Source organism: Nelusetta ayraudi, unplaced genomic scaffold (genome assembly GCF_046127955.1).
Source record: "Nelusetta ayraudi isolate G7.1 ecotype Tasmania unplaced genomic scaffold, CSIRO-AGI_Nayr_v1 ptg000045l, whole genome shotgun sequence".
Taxonomy (NCBI): Eukaryota; Metazoa; Chordata; class Actinopteri; order Tetraodontiformes; family Monacanthidae; genus Nelusetta; species Nelusetta ayraudi.
This window is the reverse complement of record NW_027466095.1, coordinates 4,622,354-4,646,055: the sequence shown is the minus strand read 5'-3', so window position 1 is coordinate 4,646,055 and position 23,702 is coordinate 4,622,354. Positions and strand designations below refer to the sequence as shown.

The window sequence follows — 23,702 nt, the reverse complement described above, 5'->3', positions numbered from 1 at the left end:
TTGGATCATGAAGAACGCAACATGCGTCTCCAGCGTGCCACTTGTGATCACATTATACCCCCCCACAAAATATGCAAAGGCACACATGCATCATTTCCATTTGAAGAGATAGGTGCTATTTTTTTTAACCACTGGGGGGCAGTAAAGCGCAAAACTATGGCGACTTTCCCCTGAAAACGAATAAGAACCAACTTCCTGTCTGCAGACTATATCAAGACGATTCTCACTGTTTCGGGCAACCCAAAAGTGGATCAACATGTATAAGTCACTCGTTTTAATTACGTGTCGTGATACGTGTCGTCTAGCTTCCGTTGTATCGATTCCTTCGACCATATCACTATTAGGCAGCGCGTCTCCTGTGTACACCATCCTCGCGAATCCGTCCTTGTTCTTGCCGAGACTCCAACAAAAAGAAAGATTTGTTTTGCTTCTTGTTTTGTAACTTTATAATGACGGCACCAGACGCCGGGCGGAGGGGTGTCACGAAGGGTGCGTACTTCCGCTTACACGAGAGAGGCTAGTTGAGTAGGCGCTAGTTAATGCGTGTCCAATACCCATGCCCGTTTTCACAAACGTGAGGAATGCTATGAGAACCGACGAAACCACCTCCAGGAGGTGGTCTGAGGGATCGGATGAAAATACGGATTTGGACTGTTTTCACTTGGTTACTTTGTGTGACCTTTGCCGATCGGAACGCGAGAAACGCTTGAAATGACCAAGTGCAAACATGGCCTAAGCCCCACAGCCACCTAACCCATACACACCTACGCATCTCTAGACCCACTTCTCAGTGTCCATCGCTTGACAGAAAAAGTTATCCTTGTGTCAGAGATGTTCGAGGGGGGGTTAGAGACAGCCAGGAGCAGACAATTAATTTTTTTTAGGGTAAAAAAAAAAAAAGCTGAACATGCTTTCTAATGCAGGTTGGCAAGATGTATAAGCAAGATTTCAATTTAAGTTGAAGAGTTTAAATCTGAGCCTCCCCGCTGCTGCATACAAAAGCCATAAACCGCAACAATGGTGTCATTTCTCACTGTGACCCCCCTTTTATCTTTCCTTCTGCCAGAGAGCATTAGGACCTCTGTGATGACAGCTATTAGGAGTCTGGGGAGGGCAGAACCAGTAAAGAGTCTGATTAAGTACTCACAATTTTTCCAGGGCGGCCAAGCCATAGAAGGAGCCATTCCTCAGCAGGGAGATCTTGTTGTTGCTCAGGTTTCTGTTACAGCACAAACACACACACACACATGCGCGCGCACACACACACACACACACAAAAAAAAAAAAAACAGGAGAGAGAGAGAGAAAAGGGGAAGTAAGCATTTGTAAATCTAAGAAAAAAATGTCATAAATAAGTGCTCATAATGTGCTCGATAAATAGTCTATGGTCAGAGTCTGCCAATATGTGGAGAAGAGATAAGGATTCATGCATGATAAGAAGTGAATTGCTCATCTCAGGTTTGGGTGTAAGACAGGTAGCGATCCAACATACCCACTCCCCTAACTCTTCCCCCACCGTGACAGAATTTTAGTTTAATAGAAAAGCTCAAAGATTTGCAGATTCAGCACAATTCAGTCACGCATCCCTCACGTGCCAAGAGCCCATGAATGAGCAGAATGCACAGCGGGGCCCAAAGAGCATCGGATTAACATTCGCCACTGAGTTGAAACGATCAATTTGGCACCTATTTGTTAACACCCCCCCGATTTTATTTCCCATTAAGGTCCTTCAAGTGACGCGTTTGTTTGGCGAGCAAAGTGGTGTTCGGACAAGACTTCCCGCTGCTGTTCCGGAGGCGCACACAGGGAACGCTCATGACATCATTCATCACCCCGGGCCTTGAGCTTTCTCTCAAAGCTGAGAAAAAACACCTTCGAAGGGCAAGAGGAACAACCGGAAAACACACGCACGCGCAAAGACACACATCTCCGTCGCAAACATTAACATCCGTTTCAATGAGTCATCATGAGTGCTGAATGCAGAAACCTGTGAGCGAGATCTTTTAGAAATGAGAAGATAAACAAAAGCAGGAAGCACTGTGGAAAGGATATCTCTCTCTCTCTCTCTCTCTCTCTCTCTCACTCTCTCTCTCTCTCTCTCTCTCTCAAACAGTCTACCACACATCCCGTACAGTCTTGTACTATCTGAGAAAAAAATCCCACAGCAACTTGTTAGGCCACGTAAGGCCTGTGTTACCTGCTGCCGGTCGAGTGCAGTCTCATCCTCTCACCTAATAAACTCCACCGTGATTGTTCGGTCCTGGGTGGCTACACTATCACACACAAAAAAGTTATCTTCTCTGGTTTAAATACTGAGCTCAGCCGGCAAAAAAAAAAAAGATATGAAACCACCAACATTTTATTTTTCAGGTTAGTTTACAAAGTTTGACCTCAAGACAAGGAAAATGTTGGTTGCATTCCCAAAGAAGTGCCGCAACACTGACATTCCCCAAAGTACACCAAACTATCTGTCCATAGCGGTGGAAAAAGGTTTTTGGAAACATAATGCATTTGTGATGTACTGGATTGCACTAAAAATCAATCTGAAGTCTCCAAGTGCAGTTTATTTTAGTGCAGTCACCAACATTTACCCAAAGGCTGCATGTGCACGGTTCCGTGAACAATAAACAACAAAATAATATCCATTTGTTTGAGTGCCTGTGATCAGGCCAAACCTTTTGAAACACATATATGGAGCAAATATGTAATGACTGATTGATAATTGGGATTGAGTATTTAAACGTCTAAAAACTTCTTCCACTATGTCTTACAGTTTTTCCCCATTGCTAAAACACAGAAGCCAATTCGCGAAAACCAAATGACCAGTTCTCTGAACACATTTAATAAAACTAGCCCCCATTTGCCGAAACCATAAACACTTTTCACATGAAGACACATTTCACAAAACACAATCCTCCTTTTTCATAAATTTAAACACATTTTGTATTGCTAAAACGCAAGGTCCAAAAACTGCTCAAATTCTCAAATTAAAGCTCATGTGATGCAAAATGCTTGCCACAGTCAACAAAATTTGAACACAATGAACACACCTGGCTTCATAGATTAAACATAACTCAAAATTTAAGACACCTGTTACAAATGATGTGACTACACCTATAAAAGCCAGTTCAGAGTGCAATTACACAATGGACCGAGACAGATTCAGAGTGAGAGTGAGAGTAAGCGAGGGAGAGGAGCAGGCCATGGAGGAAGAGGAGCAGGCCAAGGAGGAAGAGGAGCAGGCCATGGAGGAAGAGGAGCAGGCCAAGGAGGAAGAGGAGCAGGCCATGGAGGAAGAGGAGCAGGCCATGGAGGAAGAGGAGCAGGCCATGGAGGAAGAGCAAGACAAGCTCGCACCGCGATTCCAGATGAGATGTGAGCAACAGTCATTGATCATGTCATTGTCCATGGCATGACAATTGTCAAGTGTTTTTCCCTCTTTGCACTTGAAAGGGAGGTACCGAACGCGGACATTGAACTGGGTTCCACTCAATGACCAGGCCTCTGCTGTGGTTTTTACATTTTATTTTGTTTCTGTTCCCCACAGCCTAAATACTCTCAGGTGAAAAACCTTGAGAAACAACAAACAAACAAAAAAAAAACACCAACAAGTTACCGGTCTGTATAAAAGGTACAAGGTACAAGGAACTCAAAGTGATTAAATATCGAACAATTAATCGCTTCACCACAGCCATTGCATTACAAACAATAATTCAAGCACAATTAATCAATAAGGCGCAATTCATCAATTTATCAACAATGACAACAGTTGAGCAGCACATTCTTTCCCCATAAATATTTACACCCGATATCGGTTACTATTGAATTACAATCATTAATTTTAATCATTATCAATTTTTAAGTTGACCACTTCAGTAATAAAATACTTTCAGTTTCCATTTTCTACAAAGTCTGCACGAAACCAAAACCTACGCATTCTTTCAACACATTTCATTGCGATGGCCAACAAGTGGCGTTTGCAACACAGTCGGCAAACGAAGTGGCTTGCGGTCTTACTGGCTGTCTGTTCAGTCTTTGTGTGCTCGGTACCAGCTTTGCACCAGCTCCGCGAAATGTTTGATCGATAATGCCGACTTATTTCCCTCACGTGCAGAACGGCGTCCTTCTGGCTCTCACCTGCACGGAAGTGCATGCGTCTTTTTCATTTGCTATTTGATTTGTTTGTTCCGCCTGACAGCTGGGGAGACGAGGCGTTCGCCGCAAAACACCTCCCACTCAACCTTTTTGTCCTCGGACGGAAAAGTTGCAGAACGTCAAGGCGAACTTTACCACTCCAGGGATTGCTCCTCCCACAGGCAGAAGGGCTACGAGTCATCTGACATCTCTGCGCAATGCCACTCCATCTGATCTCTCGTTCCGATCACTTGAAACTGAGGACTGGGTTGCTGGCTTGTGATGGTGAACTGAGGCACAGCTGCCTGGTGTGACAAGAACCTCGGCATCTCTCACGATGCCCTTTAGGTCAGGAGCTACAGTGGTGTCTCTGCCGAGCCTAAACTGATCGCGCAGGGTGTTGCGATCACAGAGCCAATCCTGGGCCTGCAGATCACACCCATTTATGTAATTATGTGGGACAATGTTTGTTTCCATCGAACAAACCAAATTATAAAGTGGTTTAACATCAACCAACAATTCCTCAATGTCTGTCTGCCACCCTGCCTCACCTTTCCTCAACCCCACAGAGGAGTTTTCTCATCATGGAGGTGGAAGGTGTATGGCCACCAACCTTACACAAGAGAGAACCTTCTGAGGGCGACGGACGTGGCCTGTGATGACGTGCGCGCGAGGACTCTAAAAATGTGCTTTGACAGTTGTGAAAAAAGAACATTCTCACACACTGAACATTGTGTTTTCAGTTGTTTTGTTGTAGTGCGTAGTAATGTGTATAGTATTAAAGTTTTTGCAGGCTTTGAGCAGCTGTTCTGGTGTGGAAGTTTGAAGTTTTAAAGAGAGAAGGTGCGGTTTAATTTCAAAAAGTGCTTAAATTAAGACAAAACACAGAGAACATGAATGGCAGCAATATATCTAAAAGATAAAATGCAACTGTAAGACCAAACAGTTGAAACTTCATATAAAAAAAAGACTTCCAGAAACTCAGAAATGTAAGTTAATTCACCTCAATTTTTCTGAGTCATCAGAATGTATTTTCTGTTTTAAGTTTTAAAGTACTCAGCAACTTTAATTCATGTTTGTCCTTGAACTCATATATTTTTACAGTTACGCCTGTGATGTCACAGAGACTCGCCCTTCTCAACAACTTCCTCTTCGCCACCGTTTCTGTTACCCTTCTGTCCAAGTCTGTGGTCCGAATATGCGGAGACGAGTTGGCAGCCAGTGAAAAATTTACTTGGAAGTGGAGGATATATTTTAATTTTGAAACGTCTGGGTTGTCTGCAAAGACAAGTTAAAAGACATCATGGGGTGCTGCAGTTTTTGTAAGGGAACCTAAGCATTAACCTAACCTAAGTGTGTTTAATGTACTTTATAACTTGATGATTCAACATGCCCCATACACGTTAACATTAGTTGAATAGTCAACGCATATTTCAGTCCCTCTTCAGTGAAATTTCACTTTTTAAAAAAATAATAATAATAATAATGTACCCTGCCTTCACCCTATGACAGCTGGGATAGGCTCCAGCAGACCCCCATGACCCTGAGCTCAGGAAGAAGTGGGTATGGAAAATGAATGAATGAATGATGAATTTATTAATTTATTTATTTTTTGCCTATGTTACGTTCTCGTTACCGCTAGTTCTGTGGGTTTTATATCCACTTGTGCTATTGTGTATTGTTGCAGAGAGGACTTGGGCCATGATAGCCGACAATGGTGGCAACTGGCCAGTTGAGAAACGAACTATGGTGTCTTCAAAGTCCCAAACCTCACAAACTTGACTGCAGATTGTAGCATGACGTCTTGTCTTCTCTCTTCAGTTTAGCTTGCATTAAAATGTGTTCTTGATAACATTATTTAGCATTTTGTAAGATATCATGTAGGTTTATCTCAGAGAGGAAACAACCAGTGTCACAGTTATAACTGATGTCCTTTATAATGGGAACATTTCAGTGCATATAGATTGTACATTACTGGGAAAGCGGGTACCGGTATATTTTTATCACATTGTGTTGTTCTGAGTGCCTAGCCTTGTGTTTTTGTTATTTTGCCACCGTCAAATAATTAATGTGTTAAAGTTGTTTAAGTAGATGTAGACCAAGTCTAAACAAAATATCAAGACAAATTCCAATCTTTTTTCCAGGCTTAAACCTTTCAGAGAGGAATGTGGATGTTCAGTAATTAAATTCAATCTGGTAATCCATATTATTACCAGAGTGTGCTATAATAAACATTAATAAATAATAAATATCAAAGGCTTGGAAGTGCAAACTTTGTGATGATGCCTGTGATGTCAGGGCCCAACTGTTTAAACACTATCATTTGTGTCATAGCAATGTTTCCTCAATCAGCCCATTGCCATGTTTCTATGATGAAACCATTTCAGTCAATAAATGCTTAGAAAATTCACAAAACACAGTTACATAGACAAAATGTGCATTCCAGAAACCAGAACAAATCTGCCCCATTCATCGGTTCTTTGTGTGGATTTAAGCAGCCATTTAATAATAAAACTTTGTTCAGTCGTGCAAGGAATCATTTAAAACAACACGAAATGGTGCAAAAACTGCCACTACCGTACAAATGTATATTCCTCCTTTAATGCCAACAGAAGCAGGAATGACTCAGGTCGGAATGTCTCAGATTTTAAGAACGAGATTTTCTTGACAGACACTGACAGCCCCCCCAATTCACAGTCAAACTGAACCTAAATATGAAATATTGAGAGTGGTTCCTCTCAGACTTCTGCACACTTCCTGACAGAGATCCTTTGGAAAATAGCTGCAACATAGGTGGCTTAAAAGCTCAGCTGGAAAAAAAACAACTTGGCTTCTTTGTTTTTGAAAATGCACAATGTATCAGAGACTGCTATGCTAGACATAATTGACAACTTGGTACAGATATTCTCACTGTCCAAACCTCTTGTGAGAGACGCAGTCATGATGGTTCTGGACGAGCATAATCAGTCTATCAGAGATGTCCTCCTTGCTGTATTAGTCGAAGCTATCATGAAAACTAAGATCTTTCTCAGTGCTACAGCAGAAGGTGCAAAGCTGTCAACTACATCCCCTGGCATTACCAACTAACCTTTGGTAATGCCAGGGGAATATACTCTTGAGTCTAGTGAACACAAATCTGTGAATATTCCAATACTGCAAATGCTTCACACAATGTTCAAAAACACAAATCTTCTTGATAAAATTCAAGAAACCAAACCATCATCATCTGGAATGTGTTGTTGGGAATGTGCTCTCAGCAAGAGATTACAGCATTTTCACCACATTACCGGTTTCCCTCCAGATATACTGCACCCGACAATGAGGGCATTGTGCCTGTCGAGTTGGCCTTGTGCATTTGTGAAATGATTTTACTCTTCACTATCTAAATAACAAAATCCAAACATCTTTACACTCATACAAGCTTGACAAACCGCAACCAGTTCCAAAGAGCTCGCAAACAAAACATTGGCGGTAATGGCCATGAAAATTCCACTTTACTGAGGCTATTACCACTTATGGTTGGAAGTAGCGTTCCTGAAAGAGAGAAAAGATGGGCCATACTGATCGACCTTAAAGAAATTGTGCAGCTGGTGTTGTCTCCATCATTCACAAAGGAATCCATCCAATACATGCCGAGTAAAATTAGTGATCACAGGCAGAGTCTTAAAGCAGTGTTTCCACACTTTAAGCTAAGACCTAAGCATCATTACATTGAACACTATCCAGAAAGTGTTTTGGACCTTTGGTTCACTTTTGGACCATGAGATTTGAGGGGAAACATGCTTTCTTTAAAAGGGCGATACAGGACACATAGAATTTAAATAACAAAACTCTTGCTTCTAGACATCAGCACATGATGGCGCATCACCTTAATGCACCACTTAGTTTCAGACCACACACACACAAGCATCAACTGTCACCTCTGTCCAAGTTACTACTCTGCCTCGAGTGGCAAAAGACTACATTGAGGCCAAGACAGTCAGCAAAAACATATACACAACATCAAGATAGCACCGACTATGCAGAAGGAATGTTGGTTTCTGCAGGCCAGGTAGGAGGACTTCTAGAATTCAGCAAGATTGAAGATACCCTGCTTGTAAATAACATTGTTTCTTTATTTATTTTTTCATTTTTTGCAAAAACTACAAATGCTGCTACATTGAGCATTTAATATCATTAGAATGTTCTTTCTTTTTCAACAATAGGAAATGGCATCTCCAAACTTCTTGCTTAGTGTCCATACCTGCATGGACGTTGTCAGGAAGATGACTTTATCTTCACACCCAGAATCAGTGTATATGCTAAAAACAATGATGAATGAAAGAAAAGTTCAAGTTTGATCTTGATTTTAGTCTTTCATATGGAGATCCAGATTTTGTTGGGCAGCTGGGTTCTCTGCCAGAGATCGAGGAGCTTCCACAGAAAGCTGTACTAAGAGTGATCCGATCTGAGAGTGATGCTAGTTCAGTAGCATCAGATGACACTATAATATTGGCCCAAGCCATAAGTCCAGAGAGGACTGAGATTTGGCCTCGCATTTTTCCAGTGCCTACCTTTTCCTATGAGGCAGAACTCGTACTCGGTGAGGGAAATGTTGCATATTAAAGAACAGGGAAGTTATCTAGGGGACAAAAGCATGACATCCTTGAGCGCCTTGCAGCCAATGTGCATATTTTTAAACAGTGATGGGCAGTAGCGCGCTCCAAGTAGTGACGCTAGTAGCGTTAACTACATTTTTCAATGGCCTCACAGTAGCGCTGTTCCCTTTGAACCAAACAGCTTTTTCTGTAGCGTGCTATTTTTAGACTCCAGTCGTGACGTAGCATCACTCTGACGCTACACGTTACTGTTCATGAGAGAACTGTCTGCTGAATACGATATGTGGGGGGGGGGAAATAATCCATGATGATTGGTCGGTTTAGGTATGACAACTATGTCGACTCACAATTGGGTAAGGTTACCCAATCAGAGGCAGGATAGGGCGGATCATGCCGCTCCAACCAAGAAGCAGAGTCAACACACCGCACGCGTGAAGTGACTGTGAAACCACAGTTCGGCAGAAAAATGGAAAAAATAGAACGATTTTCATATTGCTCTGATGGGAAGGAAATTGCATCATAGAAATCTCAGACCAGATTGTTTTGTGACATTAAATTTCTGCAACATTTTCTGCAACACCAGATTTCAGTTAATTCTTAACACTAGCATTACAACTGTGTCAAGTGTGAACACAGTGTACATCCTATGTGTGTACACTTAAAGCGAGTTATGTTTATGGATTGTAGTGAATTGTGTGTGATGGCTCGTGGAAATTTTCTCCTGTGATGTGCATCATAGTCATTTTTTTTTTTTTTTTTAAATTTGAAGTAACAAATATCACTTCTTTGTTTTTGTCTTCAGGTGGCAGAATCTGATGAACTGCAAATGGACAACCTACTGACTACCACGTCGGGACGGGCTCATCCTGCTACGGCCGCACAATCCCAACTGTACAATTCTCCAAAATCTCGCTTTTCTCTCTCCATCCTCATTCATCTCATTGCAGAGCTGTTAGGCGACAGCGCGGCGAACGGTCTCAGTGATTTATATTGCTCTCATTTCAAAGTTCCACATTCACATCATTTTAAATACACCTCCAGGTTGCCTTTCGGGATTCCATATCTGCTAAAATATTGATTGCTCCAACCGGCTCTTAAATCACTCGCCTGAGGCTGCCGCGTGTCTGTGGCGCCCATGATTCATGCATGCCCCCCCCCCCCCCCCCCCACCCTCCAACCTCATCCAATGCAATTCTCTGGCAGCAGCCCGTCTCTGCATGTGCGATGTTGCGAATCTCCTGTCAGCAACCAGCGACCACACACACACACACATACACGCCCACATGCGCACACATACACACACCTTCCACAAGGTCAGCTCTGACCTCCCCCATCCTTTCCACCATCCCTTAATAAGGTTCTTGGAGGGACTGTCCAGGTTCAGGGAGAGATGGGTAATTGGGACGTGTCACCGGTCTTCATGCGACGACGAGCGCTCATTACGGCTGCAGGGAGCGTAAACTCGATTTTAACCCACGGATTAAGCGGCGGGATGGCAGTAATACATTGTGCTGAACGGGGCGACCCACCTGGCTGGAATGGCTGCCGAGCAGTGTGTTTTTACGTGAGACATTTCACACGGAAATACGAAGAAAAAAAAAAAGTCGGGGAGAAACTCACACACTCCTCCTTCCCTAGCAATTATAGGGACAAAAATAAATAAATAAATCACTGAACTTCTTTTTAACCATGCCAAAAAAAAAAAAAATGCTGTTTTATATCGAAATTGTCCTGTCATTTTGAAGAGGGCAGTCCCGCTTCTGTTCTGCGTGTTGGAATTTGGGGAAGGCGGCCGTCTCACCCCACCCCAATCCCCCGCACGCAAATGGATGCACTTGTCTTGGCAGGAAAGGCAGGATCGCAAGATAGGAAGTCACCTCTCAATGAAGGGCTCGGAGACTCACTTGTGTCAGCAAATTTTCGTCAAACCACTGAAATTGCATTTACATTTAGGCCTGCCCCAAATGCACTGACAACGTTTGAATTACTCAGCTTCTTTTGTTCAGATTAAAAATATTTGGCAGAAAGCAGGTGGCAGACTGAAACTGACTGAACCTGAAAAACAGCAAGCAATAAATGACCTTCTTAAATCAGCAAAGGACTTAATGGTTTTAATGCTTATAATTCATTCCTTTGATATGTTCTTTTGAAAGGCTTATAAAACAAGCGAGCGTATATGAGCATATTCATCTTCATCTTCTATAGCCACTTATTCCTATTCAGGGTGACGGGGGTCTGCTGGAGCCTATCCCAGCTGTCTTAGGGCGAAGGTAGGGTGACACCCTGGACAAGTCGCCAGTTCATCGCAGGGCCACATAGAAACAAACAACCATTCACACTCACATGCACACCTACGGACAATTTAGAGTGTTCAATTGACCTCACATGCATGTTTTTGGAGTGTGGGAGGAAGCCGGAGAACCCGGCGAGAACCCACGCAGACACAGGGAGAACATGCAAACCCCATGCAGAAAGGTCTCAGGCCCGGGCCCCCTGGAATCGAACCCACGACCTTCTTGCTGTGAGGCGGCAGCGCGAAGCACTGCGCCACCGTGTCGCCCTATGCTCAACTTTGTCCTCGCAAAATTGATGTGGCGTTGAAAATATGAGGCAAACAAAAAAAAAGTCAAAACCGAGTTGTTGAGTCTACACACTGTTGGGAGATGGACATGGTGGAGCCTAGTGGTGTGAAACTAGAATGTGTTTAATTATGAGCACAATATTGGAAATAAACTTCAACGGGGCAAACGAGAGAAAGATTGATTCTGCCACAGTAAAATCCTATGAAATTATTTCTAACGCCTCCACATCCACCAGATCCTCCATGGTATCAACATAGAATGTCGAATTCTACATCTTTACACAAGTGCATTGTTAGTTTGTTAAGATAAGACATACTAGTCAGAAGTCAGCAGTAATTATGCAAAATGTGGGTGAATGCTAGCTTGCCTGACACTTTCACATCTCTATTTAGGACTTGGTTCAGCTTGCACAGACACCCCACACAGTCATGTCACGGCCCAGTTACAGCTGCTACTTGACCGAGTATTCTCAAAAGGCTGTGATCAGCAAATAGAACTCAAACAAGTGGCAGAGCTTGTGAAAAATGCCTCCATTCTGCCACAAATCAATCACAAAACCAAAAGCTGTGTGGCAATGGACCGTTTAGATTTACAGGCAGTCAATTAGGGAGGCATCTTGGAAGGTCGGGTGGGTACATTTTCGCAAACGTTTCACACATTTCTACGCATCCATGGAAGGGAAAAAAAAAAAGGTCAACTGATTCATTCATAAAGGTGAATTGAACGCAAACACACTCCCAAAACACCAACAGCTGAAGTTGTTGGGGGGGGGGGGAACACAGGAGTGGCAATGTGAGGGCAGTCAGTGCTAAGATCATGTGGCACCTTAGCTGTCACTGTGTTTAGTCCCACGTCTCCCTTCTGTTCCCCAGAGCCCGACGCCTCCAGTCGAGGGCGGACGTCCCACTCAGGGACAGGCTGCCTCTGTTTGTGCAAACTCAAGCGTGTCCTGTGCTGAGCTGCACATGTGTGTGTGTGTGTGTGTGTGTGCGTGCACGCGTTTGTGTCTGTGTGTGTCTGCACCGCGACCTCTGCATGCCTGTCCGAGGCTTCTGCGTAACGTCCAGGAAATGGCAGGGGAAAAAAAAGAAGTGGACATTATGTAAACAGCCCGTGACAAAACTTCTGAAGAAACCATCCAACTCTTTGTTTGCATTATCAATTTTGCCATCTGTAGATAATCTGTTTAATGAGAGCAAAGATTTAGTATTGTCCCAGTGGAATTTTTTGGAGTTGCCTCTTGCGTTGACCCATGAGCTGGCCAGATGGACGCAATAAACCTGCAAAATAAAGAGACTGTGAGTCATGATTGTAATTTGGAGCCATATTACATCTGTATGTATAACTTTCCACTTTATGTGACGTACGATAAATGTGGCCTTAAAAAAATATCTCATGTGAATCAAATATTTTTGCTGAAGATCTAAATTCAGAAACCTGATCACATCTCTTCTTCTACAAGAATTCTTACGGATGCCTCTCAACTAGAAACAGCGCTGTCTACTTTCTCAGTCAGACAAACAATATATTTACATGTAACTTTAATCAACACTGACAGTTAATCCTCAGGAGCATGTGGCATCTTGGTAGCTGAACTTACTTTAACTAGACGGAAGAATGCAAACAACCTCTTCGTCAATGCTCAACTAACGCTAGCTAATCTTTGTGGGGAGAGCTGTGAGGAAATGCACTGAATAGCAATTACAACGAGGCTAACAGCAATTGAAAGCAGCAGCTTTCATTTGTTTCAGATAGATAAATCATTGTTGAATGATCTCTTGTCCTAATCACCCACAACCACTGCGAACAGTTTGCCGGTCAATGTGAGCATTGTCTAACTCATTGTCTCAATAGTGCAAATAGAAAAAAATAAAACTAAAAGATTTCAAGAAAATGTCATGGTCATTGTTTTGTTGAGAAAGAAAGAAGTGTTTTTTTTTTTTTATAATTTGCTTTTAGAATACTTTCGGAATTGTTACAGTGGGCTAAAGTATGTGCGCCGTTTCTTCCCCAAAACAGGAGTGCTGGCTTTCACTCTGCATTCACAGCACAGCTGCAGTATTCCTGTGAGGTCCAACTGAAAAGTAAGGGATCTGCTGTGCAGGCCAGACCTCCAACTATATTATTACCGGAGAACACCGTCAGAAATAGCCTAAACATCCACCAACGTCCAACGCAACAATTATGAGGATGGAGTGGAGTTAGGATGGCAATGTATAGTTACATCTGCCGGGCTTCGGAGTTCCAAGACACTTTTTTAAACAGTAAGAACCCTCTGTTATTTTACAGGCTAGAGTTTCGAGACTGAGTTAACCAAAACAATATTTCATATCGACTAATATTGACTTTGGAGCATAACCAGGCATTTCTTCAGGCCTTACCTTCCGAGGTCTGTTTAAGCACGACAGAGATAGTCATCTCGCCTCTGTGCAAACCTTCACAGTGCAGATGTGAAGACAAAATCTACCGGTACAACATCCACAGACATGCCGCATACATACACACACACACACACACACTCAAATCCCTGCTGCCTCTGTGACACACTAACATAGATACTTGGCCATTAAAAAATCATTAGACTTTTTGTACTTTGTTGCATAAAGAATGGAGAGGGTTGTTCTTTCACTTATGGAATTCAAACTCTGGTGTCATTTATTATGCAACATTCACTTAACCAGTCTTTTCAAACATTAATTTCTGCCTCTGATCTGTCAATGAAAAGTACATTTTAATTGGTTATTCTCCTCGTGCATTTTTTTTTTTTTTTTTTTGGGTTTTTGAGAAACAAAAGTTTAAGCTTAAAGAAGCAGTTCTGCATAATATGGAAGAGCTTTAGGGCCACAAGAAGAGAAAAAAATTAAGATCATTTTTTTTTCCAATATAAGAATATAGAATTATTTAATAGAGATTAAAGTCAGAATTTCGAGAATAAAGTTGACGTAAAAACGACAACATTTTCTGAATAAAATCATTCATTCATTCATCTTCTATACCCGCTTCTTCCCGAGCTCAGAGTCACGGGGGTCTGCTGGATCCTATCCCAGCTGTCTTAGGGCGAAGGCAGGGTGACACCCTGGACAAGTCGCCAGTTCATCGCAGGGCTGAATAAAATCAAAATTTTGCAATTAATGTCAACGTGAAGTAAGTCAAAATGTCGAGAATGAAGTCGAAAGGCTCTGCGCACAAGTCTAGTGGAGTACTTCCGTTTTTGCCAGTTTCCTGATTACTGTGGGTGAACCTTGTGGGATACACCTGTTTTCGAGTTTACTTTTAACTGTGGGTAACTAAGTTAATCCACCATCCATCCGTTCTACTCACCAATTTCCATTTTATTTACGTCAATTTTATCAATGAAATTTCTACTTTATTCACATGTCCTTTTTTTTTTTACGTCAACCTTTTTCACGAAATTTTGACCATATTCACGACATTTCAACTTAAAAATCAAAATGAAAACTGAAATAAATGTAATACTTCTTTTCTCTTCTTGTGGCCCTCATTCTCTTTCGTAGGATAGCAACCCTTTCTGATGTCAAAAAAGGGCACTGATACCTCAGCGACAGCTGCCTGAGGTTAGTTACAGCAACCGAAGACAGATGCCGGTTCCACCCTCAAAGCCGTTGTGTTTCTTCTGCCTCCCAAAAATGGTGACGGCCGGGTGAGGCAATGGAATGGAACGTAACGGAATGATTTGGAATATTATGTTATTATGTTATAATTTAACAGCATAAACGTGCTTATGCCAGTGGTATGTGAAGAGTAACGTAGAATATCTACTTAACATGTAAAAATTCCAACTTCGACCTGCCAATGTCCAGAAGCAGGAAGAAAGATCACACATACCTGCAGTATCAAAAGCCTTTGCTATCAGAGCTGGCCAATGCTTGGCTGCATTGAAGTTGTTGTTTAAGAGGAGGCCGTAAGAGATGGGTGGACTCTGCTACACACTAGGGATGGGCGATGTATCGGCGTTTGCGACGTCAAAAAATGTTACCGCGGTAAGAATGTGTCATATCGCGGTAATAACGATAAACTCTTGTTGATGATGTAATTAATTACGCACTTGCTGCTGGCAGCCGGCAGCTCATGTGTCGCACAATAACAAGCACGGTACCCACCGTGCTCGAGAATAGATCGTCTTCATCCTGTTTTACTTTTTATTTATTTTCTTTTGGGTCGGCGGACCGGGATGTTGGGGCAGGAAACGCAAAAATGTTAGCAAACGTTTACTGGAACGACTCCCGAGTCAATTTTAGCATGGACCTTTTCAGGCTTTGTGTTCTAAAGTAACTCGAAGCAGACGTTCAACTCTTGTTGTTTATCCGCACCGTCTTCTTTCAGGAGCGATCTTTCTTTCTGTTCTCTGCGGCGCTTGTTTTTAGCGAGCTACTGCTTCTGCAAACACGGCGTGCTTCAGGCGTTCTTCTTCTTCTTCCGCCTTCAGGGAATAAACTTTTGGCGTTACACCAGGCCGGGCATAAGTACTACATCGTTTTCAGTCGTTTCCAGCGTATCCGTGTAAACAGGATTTTTTTTTTTGGTTTGTTCGTTTGTTTGTTTGTTTTTAAATACAGCTTCGTGTCAAAGCGTTTTTTTTTTTGTTTCAAGTGCGGTTTCAAAAAAAAATCCCAAAACATGGAGTTGAATTGTTTTATATTTTTTATCGTCACTTTTATCGTTATCGCGATAAATGCCAGAAATGATCTAGATAAAACTTTTAGTCCATATCGCCCATCCCTACTACACACACTTTAAAGTTCACACACACATAAACACAAAAACACACTCACACAATAGTAATATTATGCCAAATATCAAGAACTAAGTCCCAGTATACATAAAACTTTTGATTAATATGTTCAATATTAAGTGAAAGTGTGCTGTTATGAACCTGGCAGACGCAGTATTTTACCGCTTCTATGGTTTTTTTAAATGGTAAGTCTGCCGTTTCTCCCACCACCACCACCACCACCACCACCCCCCCTCCACCCCAACCGCACCAGCCGTGGTCACAAACTCTCGACCAGTGATTCATTGTCGTCCGGTGCAAAACTAATCAAGTGAAGCCGATATGAAGGTCACTGAACCTGCACTAGCTCTGAGTAATATATCAATACCCATCCCTAGAAACCTGGAAGACACCTTGACAAAAGCTAAACCTTTGCTAGTAAAGACCCAAATCAATACCTGCTTATTAAGGAGACTGGCAGCTTCTTGCATGCTGCAGTATTACTGATTGTAACTGACCTTAGGGTTCTCGAGTGCACAAATAACCCCAAGGTAAATGTTCTTGGCTTTGGCTACAGCAAAGGGGAAAGTGCTGGGATATAAAAGTATTAGACCCTCTGGGATTTAAAAGACTTTGGATATTGAAGAATGCACTCTTTTCAGGATGAACTTTTCTCTTTTCTTTTTTTTTTTTAAAGAAACCTTTCATATCGAGGCAGATAAGCAAGAAAAAACAGAACAAGAAGCAACCATACGGTTGGAGAGAGAGAGAGAGAGAGAGAGAGAGAGATACTCTCTCAGTCCTCAAAGCATGAGGCATAAGATGTAACCTAGTGTCGTGGGGACATTTGTGGTCATATGTATCTTGTGAAATAACAGCTAGTTAGCATGTGTGTGTGTGTGTGTGTGACTGTGTCATTTCAAGGCATTTTACGCTCCATGTGTCAGACTTCTTTGTTGCAGTCACGAGGGGGGTTGTCAGCAAAAGTAATGCACAGGAGAATAAGGACGGAGCGATGTGTGCACATCAATGAAATATTTATGCTGAAGTGCTCAGAAGTCTGAGGAGGGTAGAACACAAACAGAAGCAAGACGGATGAGGAAAAAAGCCCAAGAGCAATTGCGCTAAAAGGGAAAAAAGGGTGAGGAACAGAGGGAGGAGGAGGAAACAGAATTATATTTATAGCAGTACAAAAGAATTAGCTTATGCAAAGAGCCATTTTAAGACAAAGGTGACTTAACTTGTCTGATCGCGCTATTGATGGAACTACAAGCAGGTTCACAAGGACTATTAATAACTTTGGTTTCACAAGAAAGTTGAACTGGTGCTTCGAATATTCAAAGCCACTTATGGAAAATAAATTCAGGACCATGCTTCAACCAAAGTCCTGAAAACCACGGAAAAGAAGTTCGGATGAAGGCGGCTGTTTTGAGATATGGGGAACAGAGTTATGTTGCAATTATGTCCAGGATAATCCAACACGCTATGAAATAATTATGTATAGTTATGTAATACAACACATGAAACAAATACTTGAAACTACTTTTGTGAGTAAACCACTGGTCAGAGTAACAAAGTGGTACCTCAGACAGTGCCAGATTTATTTACTTGATTTTCAGCTCAAAAATAATGTTCTGGGTCTTGGTTTGTGAAAAAAAATAAATAAATAAATTGTCCTCGCTTTTCATTACAAAGTTCATAATCAGGTGTCCACTTCTTCTCAAACGTTGTTTTGATGACGGGAACAGCTGCACGAAACATGAAAGTAATTCATAATGTTGCATTATTATTCGATGGTGCAGGCAACAACTTGGAGTTGATGGGTTGTGTACTCTCCTGCCTCCCAGATATCAAAACAACTGCCACTGATGATAACCAAAGGGAATGAAAATGCTAATTTGACTACAAGTATTATGACTACAGCCGAATTTGCCAAAATGCTGAACTTCCCATCCAGGGAAGCCCACTTGGAACAGCTTTGCCCCAGGCAGTCCCTTACTTACGATGTTTTCACAACCATCCAATAAGGGGGTCAAATAAGAGTGAGCCTCTGAAACAGTACCATGTGAGATAGATCCCTATCTAAGTTTATCCAAAAGAGTTTGTGGTTTTGGTTAATGTGCCGAAACACAAACAGGAACATACAATTACATGTCATGTTAAAATGAGAACGACGTTTCAGCAGAGGACGAGAGCGGAGCAATGCGCACTGCCGCGCGACAGAGTGTCCAGGAACAGTCCTAGGAAGATACAAAAGATCTTCAGGTTCGATCTGGCCTCGCAATTCCCAACATCCCCTGCATGGGAAGTGCTGTTGCTTGCTGAGAGTGGGTTTTTATCACATGCACGATATGGCTCAACTGTTTCGTACTGAAACGAAGCGTAATTTCAGGGTGGTAAGATAAGATAAGATAAGATACTCCTTTATTAGTCCCACATGGGGCGATTGGAGTTTTGCAAGCAGCCAAGTTTACACAAACTTGGAAGGGTTGCTTGCAGATGAAAAAAAGAAGAAAAGAGAATGAACAAAAAAAAGAGTAGGCCACCTAAGTCTTTATAGTTGTACTTTAACAGAGTCAATCCTCTTACCGTGGGCGTTGTTATTATTATCGAGGCACCAAACATTGAGTCTTCCACCAGTCCACTTAGTTCCGCATTTACTGTGCAGCTTAGAGAGGGGAACACACCGGATATGTTACTTTCACAGGACACGAGGTGTTAGGGAATCTCCCTTTACAGCGGACCTGTTGCGTTGCGGTAGCACGTACACAATGAATGGGTGCGCTGCCGCCGTTTTTTTTTCCAACCAAACCGTGTAAAACAGAGACATTCTATTTTGTATATGATCGCCAAGGGCTTTGGCTAAAATATGACAAATATATGTCAAATTAGTTAGCTAAGCTAGCTAGTTATAAACCCACTCCTTAATGTCTGCTCAGAACATGTCCTATCTATTTTTTGCACACAATACCTATGAGGTTAACCTTGCCATCGTCACTGAGACAATAAACATGTAGAAGTGAGCCACATAACCTGACTTGCACTGAAACTATTTGCACTGATCCATTGTGTTGGTCACAGTTGATCCTTTGTACTTTTTTATTTTCCTTTGGAGAGGCATTGGCTGAGGAGATGGGGCAGTTCTGGTAATCTGATGGCAGCCAATTTGACTTCTTTTTTTTCATCCGTTTGTCTGGTGCTTAATTATCTGGCGACTCACCTTGTAGTGTAGTTGCCCCACAGTATTTAAAGTGATAAAAGAAGCAAATAGGGGCTTAACAACCTTCAAAGTCAAAGAGGTATGTCATAACGACTTACACTTACTCTGTTACATTCACTTAAATAAGTTCAGGATCAATTGTTAGAGTTAAGTCACTATGGTTTTTAATTTTACTTGAGTACTGTCCAAACTCTTACTCAGTTTACTCTGCTACTGAGCTCACTAGTTTTCTTTTTTACCCATTTGTTTTTCTACACATCAGTCCCACCCCCACCTCCCACCCCATGCATCAATTATTTTTTGTCGGCGAAAGGGACTTCTGTCAAAGACACCACCATGTAACCAATCAAACAAAGTAATATTAATATAATATGATAAAAAAAATATATATATATTCATAAAATCACATTACACACATTACAAAATAACTTTACTTTTGTCTGGCTTAAAACTTGTTCACAAATAAATCAGAGGTTTTTCAACAGTTACTCAGGACTTGAGCTGGTTTTTCTCCAGTTTTTACTCTTACTCATGCAATAACTTGGGTGATTACTATTTTACTTCTACTTGAGTAATGTTATTTTTGAAATAACAGTAATCTCACTTGACTAACGTACAAAATTGTGCACTTGTAGTATTTTTGAATTTCTCAAAACAACTATAAACAACCTCAAAGAAATAAAACACTACTTTCCTTCCCTTCTCGGATGATGCAAACACAGGCCAATCCTGCGTGTGTCCATGTTAGCCTACGTATTATGACGTGTTTATTTAAAAAGTCGTTCTGAACAATCATTAAACATGCACAGCAAAGTGCTGTGCATGTTTGTTGACTGAAATGGAGTTCTGTACTATTGTTTCTGCAGTTACAAGTGCAGCAGCAAATTATGTCCAGTGCACAGGCTGTTTTGTAACCACTCCTGCTTTATTGTCCACTCAGCTCTTGGCTGAAGCTGCATGATCACTGTGCCAAAAAAATAAAAATAATCTCACACAGCCACAGTCTCAGCGACAAACCTTTTAACAAGCTGTCATCATACTGTCCCAATGTCTCTCTCACAGCCCGTCTCTGTTCTCCCCTGGACATCGGGAGCTCTCTTGATTGGGAATCACAAACGGGCAGGTCTTGGCTACAATTCAAACTGCTCTACCTCATCATAAAAGAGGCAGCTTTATTGCACCGTGGACATTAAAATGTCAAAAAGTAATCATCCTCACTCCTAAACTCCTCCAGGAACCCAGGCAATGGACACTAATGATAAGGAGAACCGTTAGAACTCTAAAAGGAAAGCAGAACTATGAACGTAGATGTTGTGCCAGTATTCCTTCCTTCTTTCATTTCAAATCCATGTTTCTCGGCATTTGTAAGGTTTTGGCATCATTGCTGCATCATTTGCAGCAGAAATTGTACAGACAGCTGCAAAAGTCGAACGAAGCAGAGGAGCGTTGATAAGAGCGCTTGAACTTGAGCACACTTTGAGTTGCTGTTGCTGAGAAAAAGGTCTTCGGAGTCACATAGGTGTCGGGAGTCAGGGAGATTTGTGGGTCAGTCCGCTGGGAAGGACCAGTATGTGCATACTTCCCTTGATATTTATTTGCACAGCACGCCTAAACAAAAGAGCAAGCAGGGAGGCCACTTCAAGCCCGACAAAGGTCACGTTTCCTAATGCAGGAAAACTGCTTCCTGGCCAGCTACAGCTCCTACCTCTGTAGCACAGTGCACCAAGGAATGGAGGCTGCATCAGCAGTAGGCTCATTAAAAGCAGTTTGACGGTCAATCACACAACCTCAGGTGTTGACGGGAGGCAGGTGCTCCACGCTGTGACACTGACTGCACACTTTCAAAAGAAAGCTTTGAGTCTGTCTCCGTCTCTCTTTATTTAATCATTGGAAGCTACTTTGAAAATTAAACTTTGTCATTATATGCAGGCTGGTGAACGAGGGAAATAAAACAAAGCTTTCAACTGCTCTCTCTGCAAGTGAACAAAAGGCAACCCCTCCACCTATGCACGGCGGCAAATGGCACTCCAAACTAATTGCAGTAAGCAAAGTGCTCCCATTAATCAGTGGCGCTCTCGCCTGGGAATGACTGGAGGTAAAACTTGTCGGGAGACGCTGCATTTTGCTTTCACACTCGGAAGTCACACCTCCACTTTCTAAGAATACACCTATCTATCAATCTATCAATCTATTAATCTAGCCGTCAATCTGTGCATCTGTAACATGAACTGTGTGTGTGTGTGTGTGTGTGTGTGTGTGTGTGTGTGTGTGTGTGTGTGTGCGTGTGTGTGTGCACCCCATGTCATCTAGGAGACGGCCACAGACAAACATTAAGGGAGGTTTGCTGGCGTCTAAGCCCGGAATCTGTGTTTTGAATAACTTTGAATGCGATGCAAATAAAGTTTGCTGAAGGCTCCTGCAGTCAGAAGCAACAACCAGCACCAAGGTGACGTAGATTTGCAGGCAGGGACTGCATCTCAATTGTGGGTTTTGGGGATCGGCTGAAGGCCAGAGAGGACGGTGGGACACTTGTTTGTTGTTTTGAAACGACCTTGGTCTACTACTAATAATAATAATAATAATGATAATAATAATAATAATAATAATAACAACAATAATAATAATAACAATAATAATGATAATAATAATAATTATTATTATTATTATTATTATTATTATTATTATTATTATCATTATTATTATTATTGTTATTATCATTGGACAAGTAAAGATATCAGCAATATTTTAAGGCCTAGGTATACACACACACACACACACACACACACACACACACACACACACAGGGAGAGAGAGAGAGAGCCTACAGAACTCAGGCCCTCCTCATTCATCCACTGGACAGAAGGCTGTCCAAATCTTGGAAATGTATTAGTCCACCACCCACCCACCCACACATCCCACCACCACCACCACCACCACCAAAAAAGTCAACGTCAGATTACTTGACAAGTATATTTTTCCCAAGAGTGACATTTTAATACTCTCCACACCAAGTACGTGATTGATGGAGTCCATTTGGCTCTGGCTACATACTCACAATGACACGGTTCTGTTGGGCAGGAAGCTCGGCTGCAGCGTGTCCATCAGGTCCACGTCGTCGCACACGACTTTGACTCGGACGTGCTGCTGCCTGCTCAGTTCCTTGGACCTCTCCGCCGAGCAGTGGCAGCTGTCGACGATCAGGTCCGGACAGTTCCGGTGGCTCAGGCTCGACTCCCACAGTCCGACCAGAAGCCACAGCCAGATCGGGCATGCTCTCATGTTTGGAGAGCGGTGAGGGGAGAGCCTCTCCAGAAACACGCGCTACCCTGTCAGGTCATATCCTCCCTCCACGAGCTCGCATCTCGGTCACCTGCCGCGCGCAAAACTTCCGCGACCTCGTCGGGTGGGCGGGGGCTACTCTTGGAGATTCAACCTGCGGGGGATTTGGCTGATGGACGTACCGGGCCGTAAATGTGTCATTCTCTGTTCTCGTGAAAGTGCATCTTACTGCTGCTGCTGCTGCGTTGCGAGCGAGGTTCGATCGGCGGCGCGCTTTAAAAGCAACTTTCCCCGTGACGCATCCGCGTCGAACCGCGGCGCAAATCGAACACACGTAAGGTCGAGATTTCAAAAATAAAAAAAACAAAGAAAAACGTCTTAACGTATCCAATCTGCTGTAGATCCCGTCCCCCTGGCTGTCTGTGACTACGCGTGTCCTGTCGTCACTCCCTTCATTCACTTCTTGCGCCCTCGGACTTGTTGCGCAGCGTCCACAAAGTCCCTCCCCGCCGAGGCTCCAAACTTTTCAACTCCTAAACGGATCGGCGAGCCGGCTGTCTCACCGTCTTTGACAGCCGACAGCGACGCACGCAAAGCCGCGACCGATCAGGCTGCTAGTGTGTGTGTGTGCGTGTGCGCGCGTGTGTGCGTGTGCGCTCGCAGCCTTTCACATAACTATTAATCTCTAGGGTAATAATATGATCCAATGCTGCTTAATTACCGGATTTGTCCACCGCGCCACCTCCGAGCTACCCTGGAAGTCCCCCACAGCAGTGTGTGTGTATGTGTGTGTGTGTGTGTGTGTGTGTGTGTGTGTGTGTGAGAGAGACATTTGTTGCCACACACAAACATCATTAACAGCTGATAAAAAAAAAAAAAGTGCTGTTACTCTCGGAGTCTTCATTTGCTGCAGGGACAGCTGCAGCCCAAGTGTTTGTCTCCACTTTGCAGGACATGTATACAAACTGAATATGACCCAAACCTTGAATTCATTTCTGAATCACCACATTGGCGACTCCTGCGAGTGTTTCATAGGAAGGAATTAGAAGAATTTGAGGCTCGACCCTTTAATAGGAAATAGGTTGAATTTTTTTTTCTCTCTCATGAGAAAATTGTTTAAAATGAAAAAAAAAAATAACAAAAAAAAAAACGTGCTC

The 23,702-nt window shown here is 42.6% G+C and overlaps 1 protein-coding gene across 1 annotated transcript in view; it reads right to left on the bottom strand.

Annotated features, from left to right (window-relative positions):
- The window catches only part of adgra1b (adhesion G protein-coupled receptor A1b), a 148,543-nt gene extending 125,632 nt beyond the window's left edge, over positions 1-22,911 (bottom strand). The window contains exons 1-2 of the mRNA XM_076035670.1: positions 22,322-22,911; positions 1,148-1,219 (exon numbers count right to left, since the gene is read on the bottom strand). Of these exons, the coding sequence (XP_075891785.1) occupies positions 1,148-1,219; positions 22,322-22,545 (296 nt within the window). The 5' untranslated portion in view covers positions 22,546-22,911. The remainder of the gene's footprint in view (positions 1-1,147; positions 1,220-22,321) is intronic.
- Between the last annotated feature and the right edge of the window lie 791 nt (positions 22,912-23,702).